Here is a 12,142-nt window from a genome sequence, read left to right as displayed (position 1 = left end):
CCAATTTCAAATTGGTTGCTATAAAAACGATTGCTACATGTGGCAATCGTATACTACGTCGTATCAACGCGCACTTGAAGGGACGCTTGTCATGGTAAACCCCAGTTACCTTCAAGGCTGCGGTTAACCATAACCTCCGCACGCATCCAAGCTGTTCACTGTCGTGAACCACAACTCGTGGATGAAGTTCCAGGAACTCCTCGAATGATGGCTTAGACAAGATTGTACATATGTTAGTCTAGTTCAGTGGCGCTACTTTGCTGTAGTTCAACGTAGTTCTAGCTCATTCACTACTTCATTTCAATCTCAGTCTCAAATTTGCTCACAAGCACTCAATACGAGGCTCACCCGCGTATTACCGTGACAACACTTCAACAAGCTAGATCTTCTCGTCCTGTCTCCTGCCCGCAAGATGGCTGCGCCCTGCCGCACAATGCGTCTATCCACGAATGCCTGAGACTCGTGTATCAAGCTGTCTTTTTCATTTTGACCTCACCGGCGACAAGACTCTTCCACATTGCTGCCACCCGAATTTGAATTTGAATTTTTGCGGTTGTGTCGGCCGCCAACTCCCAGTGAAGCGCACTCAGCTGCCTGCCACCCGAAGCACGTCCTCGAACAAGTCGCATCACCTGCGATGACGTCCACCTCGAGCAGCTAGTGGGGCTCCGTCGGTAGTACTGCGAGCAGCAGCCGCTGAAGCTGAGCAGACTCTTCTTGCCCTTGCCCGAATTGACGGCAGTCTTGATGTCGATGGCCTACTGGCGAACGCCGCCGCACGCCTTCCAGTGCTCGGCCCACATGGACGTGCACACCATGCTGACGTCATTGGCGCAGTAGCCTCAAACGGGGCCAGTTGCCACGTCGGCGGACACGGTCAGATCGCAGGCATCGATGATAGCGGGGATGGAGGCGATGAACTTCTCGATTGAGAGCAAGTTGATAAATGCGGGTTTGGATGCGTTGTATGGGTCCTTGGCGGTTTAGAAGATCTTGAAGGCATGGCGGTGAACGGGCATGTGGCTGATATATCCTGAAAAGGCGCTTGCGAATGCTAAATTGACTTGCAGTGCGGAAACGGAGCTCAAGTCAAAATATGCACGCTTTGTCCAGTTCGCGAGCCATTTCCAATAGACCAGATCGACGAGCGGGGCTCGAGACCCTTGCAAAGCCAAAGACACTTTAGACGCTCTCTTTCATACGGTACTGTACTGTGTAGCTGGGTTCCAAAGTTAATCGATGCCTCTGCACTGTGACGCTCGATAATGGAGACTGGTGGTTGGGCGGCGCACCATCCCGATTAATTAATCTGAACAAACGGCTTTCCCTGTGTAGAAACCTGCTTCAGCTTACAGATTTCCAGTTGTAACTTGGCAAGCACACATATCCGGAGCAAGTAACGTGGCGGCTGGTGCAGCTCGGCGCATGGTCGATCCGATGTGCTGTGTCGTTGCCAAGTTTCATGGCGAAAGGAGCGAATGCCTGCTTCAGATTCTAGGACGTCACCATTTTCAGTACCGGCTCGGTGCGGCAAGCTTTGTTTGTACAAATCCAACGAGTCGGGTGCTCCAGACTGGAGTCCAGTGGCTGGTGGGAAGAGATCAGTCACTGTACCTCGTACATGTATCGTAGTCGTGTACCGTAGACATTGTCTTGCTGCAAGTATGGGTGCTTGATGTCGAAAGGGGCACGGAGCTATTGTTCCCGTCACTCTCGTACATGTAGATCTCTTCCAGACCAGCCTTCAGCTCATTTCGGAATTTGCTCTCCACTACTCAAGCAACGCAAGAATGGTGGCTGAGCGGCCCAGCAACCTCGACATCCCCGTCCGGCTGTCCTACGTCAGCGGCGCTTCGCAAGCCAAGGTCAACACTGGCCACGACTATTCCGTGGCGAAGACTCCGGATGCCGTCAATCTCGAGGGGGGCGCTCTCCGCGAGGGTGAGGTTCCCAGCCTTACCAGCCACGATGGTCTCGGCTTACTGTTCCAGTACTGCGTTGTTGGCATCAACTACGGCCTGCTGCCCGCTACGATCTACCCGTTCCTGCAGCAGTACTTGAACGCGACGGGCTCCCAAGTGACCACTGCTAATACTCTGGTTATCCTGCCGTGGAGTTTCAAGGTTTTCTACGGCGTCTTGTCGGACTGCGTGCCTATCTACGGGTACCGCCGCAAGTCGTGGATGCTCGTGGGCTGGACGATTTGTCTGGTGATGCTGCTGGTGATGGCCACTTCGCCTGCTGGAGAGCCGTACTACACCGTCCCGTCTGACCGTGACATCGCACTCGCCGATATCACCCCGGAGGTCGAAGCTCGTATCAACTACGACGCCGGCAACCAGGCTGGCAAATACGTCATGTACATGTTCTTCGCGGCATTCGGCTATGTCCTAGCTGTTGTGTGCGCTGACAGTATCGTGGTGGACTTCGCCCAGCGTGAGCCCATCGAGCAGCGCGGCAAAACCCAGTCAGCTATCTACACGGTGCGCACGGTGTTCGTCATTATTGGCCAATTGCTTGTTGGCTTCTGCTTTAATGGTGAGGAGTACGGCGGCGACTTCAACTTCTCGTTGAACTTCCCGGAGTTGATGTCCATCGTCGCAGTGATCACGGCGCCGATTCTCCCCATTACGTGGTACCTAGTGAAGGAGGAACGGAAGCCCAGGATCGAATTCCGCCACTACATGAGCGAGTTCTGGACGCTGCTGCAGAAGCGCGCTGTGTACCAGGTCGTCTTCTACCAGTTCTTCCAGAACGTGTTTTCCAGCATCTCGTACACGGCCAGCTCGCCCGTCAAGTCCTACATGGTAGGCGTCACTCCTATCAACAACACTATCAGTGAGATCTTCGCCAATGTGCTGTTCATGGCTGGTATCATGGTGACGTCCAAGTGGGGTCTGAACTGGAGCTGGCGCAAGATGATCCTGTTCACGGGCATCTTCGTCATTATTGCGGACAGCATCACAACCTTCCTAACGATTTGGAATGTGTTCCGCAGCCAGTGGTTCTGGCTTGGTTTGCCGTTGGCCGTGAAGCTTCCCTACGGTGTGGGCTGGATGATTGGCAACTTTGTGATTGTCGAGCTGGCTGGCGTGGGCAACGAAGGAGCTATCTACGGTCTGATTACTATGGTGGGCAATCTGGCGTCTCCGTTCGCGCAGGCCCTGACGCTACTTATCGACCAGCCCCTGAACCTGACCACGGCTCGAATTCAGGAAGATGACACCTCCATCCGAACGGACCTTACGTACGCCGTGCTGATCATGTACGGAATGACGATCTTCTCGTGGGCTTTCCTCGTGTTCTTGCCTCGCCAGAAGGCGGAGACGCAGGAGTTGCTACGCGCGGGCGGCAGCAGCAAGATCATGGGTGGCCTTACGATCTTCTACGTGTCCTTCGCTATTGTGTGGTCGTTGATGACCAACATTATGGCCATGTTCGAGTCCACCTCGTGCCTGCTCATTGCAGGTGGCAAGGGCTGCTAAGAGGCAGAAGTATGAGGACAACTACAGTAACAGCAGTGCAATTCTAATGAGTATATTTCGTCATAAGTCTAGTCTACGAAATCAGATTTCCTTTTCCGCAGTTATCCCTTACCGGCAGGTGAGCGAGTTTGACATTCAACACAGCGCTGAGTGGACCAGGCTGTCCATTATCCATAACGAGCGCCTCTGTCTTCATGCGTCTGCCGGCGGCAATGCACTGAAGGAGGAGGATATTCGTCATCAATTTCGCGTAGCGCGATACAGTTCACCTCTCGCACTTTGTGTATATGGCGTGACACCCGAATGGATCCTCTGTTGGCCGGAAGGACCTTTGAAGATCCCTTTCTAGCAACAACATCGTCAATCGTTGCTGGATTAATTGAGATTAAAACCAGATTAATAAGATCCGGTGGCGAAAAATGCGCCCAGGACTGGTCTGGAAGGCCCAACGCCTAGAGGTACCTTGTGCTAGCGCGGCCGTGCTGTGTGGATCTTCTCCACGTCCGCTTCCCGTTTACACCGTCTAGCTCGCGACTGCACGCACATACGGTGTGGACCTCGGAGTTAGCGCCTCGCGTACCATTTGCAGCGCTGCTCTCGTTGCTGTTCATCACGCAGGAGGCAACGAATGCTAGTCGGTGATTTCGGGACGTCACCGATTCCTCGCCCAGCTGGCGTAAAGCGCATCGCCTATTACTGTATATAATAAATCAAATTACTGTATATAATAAATCAAGTCGACAGATCCCCTCCAGCTTGTCCCGATAGGGTGAAAGCGACAGTGCTGTACTGTACATGTACCGCCGACTCTGTACAGTATGCATGTTAGGTCGCCAGAAAATGCACTCCATCACAATTCGGGACGGGAGTCGAGTAACCTACATTTCGCATCACGGACTATGGCGAGCTCGCCAGTAGAGCCTTCACAAAGATTAAGTTTTGAGACTCCAGGGCAGCTCTCATTCCAGAATTCGCGTTCTGTCGTTCAACAGAGCTCTCAACTACATACCTGCCTGTTTGCGCTGGGTATCCTATCAGAGACTGACTGACACATGGCGTCGCAACACGGACCTGCTGGCCCTAACAAACTCGATATCCCCGTCCGGCTGTCGTTTCTGAGCGGTGCCTCGCAAGCGAAGGACCCGGACAATGGTACTCGCAGGCGAAAACCCCCAACCCGGCCAATCTCGAGGGAGGCGCTCTCCGTGAGGGTGGAGCACCCAGCGGGACAGCATTGGACTACTGTTCCAGTATGCTGCTGTCGGCATCAACTACGGTCTGTTGCCTGCTACGGTTTACCCCTTTTTACAGCAGTACCTAAACGCCACAGGGTCCCAAGTGACTACAGCTTCAACGCTGGTTATCCTGCCATGGAGCTTCAAGGTCTTTTACGGCATCCTGTCGGATTGTGTTCCGATCTGCGGCTACCGTCGGAAAATCTGGATGCTCGTCAGGTGGTTATCCTGCCATGGAGCTTCAAGGTCTTTTACGGCATCCTGTCGGATTGTGTTCCGATCTGCGGCTACCGTCGGAAAATCTGGATGCTCGTCAGTTGGGGCATGTGCCTTGCCATGCTTATCGTGATGGCCGCGTCTCCTGCTGCAGACCCGTACTACACCATTCCATCCGACCGTGACATTGCCGTCGCTGATATCACACCCCGGAGATTGAAGCCCGTATCAACTACGACGCCGGTAACCAGGCCGGCAAGTACGCCATGCTCATGTTCTTCGCGGCTATCGGATACGTTTTGGCGGACGTATGCGCTGACAGTATCGTGGTGGACTTTGCGCAACGCGAGCCCATCGAGCAGCGTGGCAAAACCCAGTCAGCTATCTACACAGTTCGCACCGTGTTTGTCATCCTAGGCCAGCTGCTGGTTGGTTTCTGCTTCAACGGCGAGGAGTACGGCGGCGACTTCGACTTCTCACTGAACTTCCCGGAGTTGATGGCGATTGTCGCGGTCATTACGGCGCCAATTCTCCCCATTACGTGGTGTTTCATTAAAGAGGAAAAGCAGGCGAGAGTGCCATTCAAGCTCTACATGGCTGTGCTTTGGAAACTCATTCAAAAGCCAGCCGTTTACCAAGTCATCTTCTACCAGTTCTTCCAGAACGTGTCTTCCAGCATTTCCTACACGACCAGCTCGCCTGTTCAGTCGTACATGGTTGGCGTCACTCCCATCAACAACACCATCAGCGAGATTTTCAGCAACGTGTTGTTCATGGCTGGTATCATGGCCACGTCCAGGTGGGGCCTGCAGTGAAGCTGGCGCAAGATGATCCTTTTCACGAGAATTTTTGTCATTATTGTGGACGGATTCACTACCTTCTTGACGCTCTGGAACGTATTCCGCAGCCAGTGGTTCTGGCTTGGCCTCCCCATGGCTGTTCAACTCCCATACGGTGTGGGCTGGATGATTGGCAACTTCGTTATCGTCGAGCTGTCGGGGATCGGCAATGAAGGAGCCATCTACGGTCTGATCACTATGGTTGGCAACCTGGCGTCTCCGTTTGCTCAAGCGTTGACCCTCGTGATCGACCAACCGTTTAACCTTACTACGGCGCGAATCCAGACCGACGACACCTCCATCCGAACGGACCTTACGTACGCCGTGCTGATCATGTACGGAATGACGATCTTCTCGTGGTCGTTCCTCGTATTCTTGCCTCGTCAGAAAAAAAGAAACACGAAAGCTTTTGCGCACGGGCGGCAGTGGCAAAATCTTGGGCGGTCTCACAGTGTTTTATGTGCTTTTCGCGTTTGTTTGGTCGTTGATGACCAACATCGTGGCCATGTTCGAGTCCACCTCGTGCCTTATTATTGCTGGCGGCAAGGGCTGCTAAGTGACGAAAGCTATGCGGTGGCGTCTACATAGTTCATGTGTATGCCGATTGATCTCTTCATTCATCCTGCAATTCATTCAAAATACAATTGTCGTTCCTAAAAACAAAGGTAAAGATAAAAGCAAGATATCGAGATCGCCGTGGGGATCCGCAAAGTTTTGCACTACTGTATCACTAGAACTACCGTAGGGAGTCACGTGATATGGTAAACTGTAACAGACGTTACTGTCAGTAACTTATACTGGTGATGAAGCACCTTCCGCTCGCAGCACGAGCTCCGCTCCAGTAAATTACTTATCGGTTGTACTCGCTCACGCTCTTGTGTCAGGAGTATGGAAGCTCTCGGTCTTTACCAGAAGATTGTTAACGCAAATTGAACTCAATTTCGTGTAAAAATCGCATGTGTGAACTGTACTCAAACTACAGTACATTACATGTATAATACTGTACATGTACTGGTACTTGTATCAATTACATAAAACATGTGCCCTACCCTTGATCAGTCCTCTTTTAATCAAATTTAATCGGATTTCGTTAAACGGTCGTCAACCGTTGTCCATCCAAGCTGCTGACGGGCATTACGTAGCACACCAGGGGATCGAGTTGTGAGCACGTTGCCGCCGGTGTTACAGTACATCGCTTTATTGTGTGCACTGATTCGCTTATCGTGCAGGTCTCCGTCCGTCGCCACGGACAACAATCCCCGCCTGTGCGCGCAAATCCGCACGCCTGCCGCCATGCCGTTCACATAAATGGAGAGGGCAGCGATACTTCAATATTTTGTCTGTGTCGGCAGGCGACGCGTTGCTACGGTTTCCCCAAAACTGGCGGTCTCTTCTGAGCAACTCTCTGCAGTCACAGCAGTGCTGTGGCGGTGACCGATGGGCAAACAGTTGGTTGCCTGGCTGTCTGCAGGTGCGGAGGAGGCCACGATTCATTCCAGAACTTCTGTGCTGCAGCTCACTTGACCTCGCCCGAGAATTAGCAACAGAGATGGCAACTGCGCACCATGGCCCCAGCGGCCCCAGCAAGGGCGACCTACCGGGTCGATTGTCCTTTGTGAGCAGCACATCCCAGCCCAAGGAGCTCGAAGATGGCAGCTACACGCCGGTGAAGTCGCCGGATCCGAACGCCGTTGAGGGCGGTGCACTGCGTGAGGGCGGCGCCCCCGACCTCAAGAGCAAGGACAGTATCGGTCTCCTTGTCCAGTATGCAGCAGTCGGACTGAATTACGGAGTCCTGCCAGCGACGATCTACCCGTTCCTCCAGCAGTACCTAAACGCGTCGGGCACTCAGGTGACCACGGCGTCGACACTGTTGGTGCTGCCGTGGAGTTTCAAGTGTTTCTACGGCATTCTGTCGGACTGCGTGCCGCTGTGGGGATACCGTCGCAGGCCGTGGATGGTGATCGGATGGGTCATTTGCCTGGTGATGTTGTTGATCATGGCCTGCATGCCAGCAGGAGACCCGTACTACACGGTGGCGTCCGACCGCGACATCAAGCCGGCCGACTACACGCCTGAGATCCAGGCGCGCATCAACTTCGACGCCGCCTCGCAGTCCGGAAAATATGTCTTGCTCATGTTCTTCGCGGCCGTGGGCTACGTGCTCTCCGATGTTTGCGCCGACAGTATCGTGGTCGACTTCGCGCAGCGTGAGCCGATGGAGACACGCGGCAAGACGCAGTCCGCTATCTACGTGGTGCGCACGGTGTTCGTGATCATCGGTCAGTTCCTCACCGGATTTTGCTTCAACGGTGAGGAGTACGGCGGCGACTTCGACTTCTCGCTAACCTTCCCGCAGCTCATGATCATCCTCGCGGTCCTCACGGCGCCGGTGATCCCCATGACCTGGTTCTTCATCAAGGAGGAGAAGATGCCCCGCGTGGACTTCAAGAACTACATGACGGAGCTGTGGGAGCTCATCCAGAAGCGCGCCATGTACCAGGTCGTGTTCTTCAACTTCTTCCAGGGCCTGTTCTCCAGCATCTCGTACACGGCCAGCTCCCCCGTGGCGTCCTACATGGTGGGCGTGACTCCGATTAACAGCACGCTCAGCGACATCTTCGGCAACCTGCTGTTCATGGCCGGCATCATGGTCACATCCAAGTGGGGACTGCACTGGAACTGGCGCTGGATGATCATGTTCACGGGCGTCTTCGTCATGATCGTCGACGGCATCACCACCTTCATCACGATCTGGGACGTCTTCCGCAGCCAGTGGTTCTGGCTCGGTCTGCCCGTGGCTGTCCAGCTCCCGTACGGCGTCGGCTGGATGATTTCCACGTTCGTCATCGTAGAACTCTCGGGCGTCGGCAACGAGGGCGTCGTCTACGGCCTCATCACCATGGTCTCCAACCTGTCCTCGCCCTTCGCCACGGCAATGACGCTCGTCATCGACCAGCCCTTCGACCTCACCACGGAGCGCATCCAGGCCGACGACACCTCCATCCGCAAGGACGTCACGTACGCAGTCATCATCATGTATGCCATGACGGCCTTCTCCTGGGTCTTCCTCGTCTTCCTGCCAAAGCAGAAGGAAGAGACCCAGGAGCTGCTGCGCTCGGGCGGCAGCAGCAAGCTCCTCGGCGCGCTCACGGTGGCCTACCTCACCTTCGCCTTCGTCTGGTCGCTCATGACCAACTTCATGGCCATGTTCGACAGCACCTCGTGCCTCATCATCGCTGGCGGCAGCGGATGTTAAATGTATCAGATGTTTCCTGTTCCTCCCTCGACATTCATGTGTGCTACAGCTTCAGCCGTACGAAAGCAAGACGGCGAAGAAAGCGCTACACAAGTTGATTTGTTACTTTAGTATTCCGCGTTCATACACTATGCACGTCATTACTCAGCTGGTTCATGAGTATACTTTCATCGATCGTCAAACTTGTTTCTGGTGCTGTATTGCTGCATTTTGTACACGTATCGAGAGAGATAAAACAGCGCTGACAGCCATATTGGTCATAACGCGACGTTTGCGGCGTTAGACGAGAAAGTCTAGACAAGGTTAGTTGCCCTTTTCCGTCATTCACATCCATTGTTAATTGGATCGGCTTCAAGTTGAGCAAAGAATGTTGATCTTCTCGGTGACTATGGATATATGCCGTACATCTCTTGCTTGTGGTGCTGGGTAGCGATCACAAGAGAGGGAGAGCATCTTGGACATGGTATTTTACACTGAACGAGATCGAGACAGTACGTTTTTTGGGAAGTAAGATGTAGGCGACAACGAACTGCATGTACATGCATATTTTCGAGTCGCAAATTGCGGCGTCTGCACGTGTACGAGCCACGTCTGAACAGTATGTAGATGTAACCACGTCCATGATTAAATCCCTGGGGAAGGTCAACTGTGCAACCACCCGATAGACGTCTTGAATCAGCGGTGACGATCTTGCCACGTCGAGGCTCGACTCGAGCAGTAGCGCGAGAAGAGTAAGGGTTTGATTTGCAAGCAAGGATACATGCACCTTTGACTCAGTTGTGGTGGTCCACCATCGGTGGCACGAGGAAGCAGACGAAACGTGGTCTGAAGCAGATTATGCATGAGCCTACATGTGCAGGATGCGGAACAACGTCACAGTGATTAATTCGGTGAACTTGAACCAGAAGTACTAGTACCTCGCGGCCCAGCGCGTGCGTTCTACCTTTTGAAGGCTTATAGCCTTGGGGTCGATCATTGTACATGTACAAGCATATATCAATATTTAGTTCGTCGAGGAAGGTACAGTAATGCATAAGGCGGATCACTTAAATCACTTAAGACAGGTTTTTGCTGTCTGAGCATTGCAAAAGCATTCGTCGACAGTTCCCTTTAGTGATGCTTTCTGGATGTATGTGGCCTGCGCGTGGCCACTCTTTGACCGTTTGCCTGAGCTGGGGCCGTTCAGAATGGAAACGAAATTCGTCTCATCCCCATACTGCCCACGGCTTGGACATCAAGCGTAACTTCACCTTTGCATGACCGCTCTCTTTGACGGTCTGCCTTGCTCAATAACGCTGGCATTATCTGCTCACTTGCCAACTTTCTCGCAGCCCCGCAAGCCACCCCCAAGCTCAAGTCTCCACGCTCCGCCATGCCGACCACCTTCGCCGGAGGCCACGGCGTGAACACCCAAGACCTCGACATTCCCAAGCGGCTGTCGTTCGTGAGCGGCACCTCGCAACCCAAGGACATCGAAGAGGGTGGCTATGCCGGAGTCAAGACACCTGAACATGTGCCCATTGGTGCGCTCCCTTCTGGAGGAGAAGACGGTGTCATCCGTGAAGGCGGCATGCCGTGCTGACCAGCAAGGAGAACATCGGTCTGCTCTTCGAGTACGCCGCTGTCGGCCTCGTGTACGGACTACTGCCAGAGACAATCTACCCGTTCATGCAGGAGTACCTCAACTGTTCAGGATCTCAAGTCACCGCTGCGAGTCAGCTCGTCGTACTGCCATGGAGTTTCAAGGTGTTTTACGGCATCCTGTTTGACTGTCGCCCGATCTTCGGCTACCGCCGTCGACCGTATATGATGATCGGTTGGGCCGTTTGCTTCATCATGCTGCTGGTCATGGCCATCATGCCCATCGGCAAGCCGTACTTCACTGATGCGGCGGACAGAAGCGTCGACCCTTCCGACTACACGCCCGATCTCGAGGCCCGCATCAACTACGACGCTCCATCGGAAGGCGCCAAGTACGTGATGCTGATGTTCTTCGCAGCCGTCGGCTACGTCATGGCAGATGTGAGCGCCGACAGCATCACAGTCGAGCTGGCGCAGCGCGAGCCCCTCGAAAAACGTGGCAAGATGCAGTCGTGCATTTACACGGTCCGAACGGCCATGGTGATTGTTGGCGAGTTTCTCACTGGGTTCTTCTTCAACGGCGAAGACTATGGCGGCACCTTCAACTTCTCGCTGAGCTTCCCGCAACTAATGATCGTGGTGGCTGTGCTTATGCTGCCTGTGTTCCCGACAACGTGGTTCTATATCAAGGAAGAGAAGACGGAGGCCGCGAACTTCAAAGAGTACATCAGCAGCTTCTGGGACTTGTTGAGCACTCGCGCGGTGTACCAAGTCATTGCGTACAACTTCTTCTCGCACATTTTTGCCGACATCACGTACACCGGCAGCTCACCAGTCCAGAAGTACATGGTTGGCGTCACTCCCATCAACAACACTGTTAGCAACATCCTGAGCAACCTGCTTTTCGCTGTGGGTATCATGGTGACATCGAAGTGGGGGCTGCACTGGAACTGGCGCTGGATGATCGTATTTACCGGAGCCGTCGTGATCATCGTGGACTGCACTATTACAATGATCGTTATCTGGGACGTGTTTCGCAACCAGTGGTTCTGGCTTGGTCCTCCCATTGCGGTGCAGCTCCCTGCTGGTGTTGGCTGGATCATCTCGACCTTCGTGACTGTCGAACTCGCCGGACTGGGCAACGAGGCAGCCGTCTGTGGCTTGATCACCACTGTCAGCAATGTCGCGTCGCCATTCGCCTCCGCTATAACGCTTGTCATTAATGCTCCGTTCGACATCACAAACAAGCGAATTCAGGGGGATGACCACTCAATTCGCATGGATCTGACGTACACCATCATCATCATGTACGCCATGACAGTTTTCGCGTGGGCGTTCTTGTTCCTGTTGCCCAAGCAAAAGGAAGAAACGCAGCGACTCCTCCGCAAGGGCGGCAAGAGCAAGCTCATCGGCGCTATCACAGTGTTCTACCTGAGTTTCGCGATCGTGTGGTCCGTCATGACCAACATCATGGCCATCTTCGATAGCACCGCGTGCCTCGTTATCGCTGGTGGCAACGGTTGCTAA

General features: G+C 53.8%; 3 protein-coding genes across 4 annotated transcripts; all 3 read left to right on the top strand.

The window, feature by feature from the left end:
- Positions 1–1,790: 1,790 nt before the first annotated feature.
- Positions 1,791–3,485, top strand: IUM83_03684 (Folate-Biopterin Transporter (FBT) family; the record flags this gene model as incomplete). Its single annotated transcript, XM_067927712.1, has 1 exon — positions 1,791–3,485. The coding sequence occupies one exon, from the start codon at positions 1,791–1,793 to the stop codon at positions 3,483–3,485; it is 1,695 nt and encodes a 564-aa protein (XP_067795418.1).
- Positions 3,486–7,324: 3,839 nt separating this feature from the next.
- Positions 7,325–9,034, top strand: IUM83_03683 (Folate-Biopterin Transporter (FBT) Family; the record flags this gene model as incomplete). 2 transcript variants are annotated; one of them, XM_067927711.1, is made up of 2 exons in its annotated part: positions 7,325–7,890; positions 7,963–9,034. In XM_067927711.1, the coding sequence occupies 2 exons, from the start codon at positions 7,325–7,327 to the stop codon at positions 9,032–9,034; spliced, it is 1,638 nt and encodes a 545-aa protein (XP_067795421.1). The 2 variants fall into 2 exon arrangements, with proteins under 2 accessions (XP_067795421.1, XP_067795422.1); XM_067927710.1 differs by having other exon boundaries at positions 7,325–9,034.
- A 1,372-nt stretch (positions 9,035–10,406) lies between these two features.
- On the top strand, positions 10,407–12,142 carry IUM83_03682 (uncharacterized protein; the record flags this gene model as incomplete). The annotated part of the gene is made up of 2 exons (XM_067927709.1): positions 10,407–10,593; positions 10,686–12,142. The coding sequence occupies 2 exons, from the start codon at positions 10,407–10,409 to the stop codon at positions 12,140–12,142; spliced, it is 1,644 nt and encodes a 547-aa protein (XP_067795423.1).

The sequence above is a fragment of the Phytophthora cinnamomi genome (assembly GCF_018691715.1).
Source record: "Phytophthora cinnamomi strain GKB4 chromosome Unknown Contig21, whole genome shotgun sequence".
NCBI lineage: Eukaryota > Oomycota > Peronosporomycetes > Peronosporales > Peronosporaceae > Phytophthora > Phytophthora cinnamomi.
The sequence above is the reverse complement of the archived record's forward strand: the minus strand, read 5'-3'. Positions and strand labels throughout refer to the sequence as shown.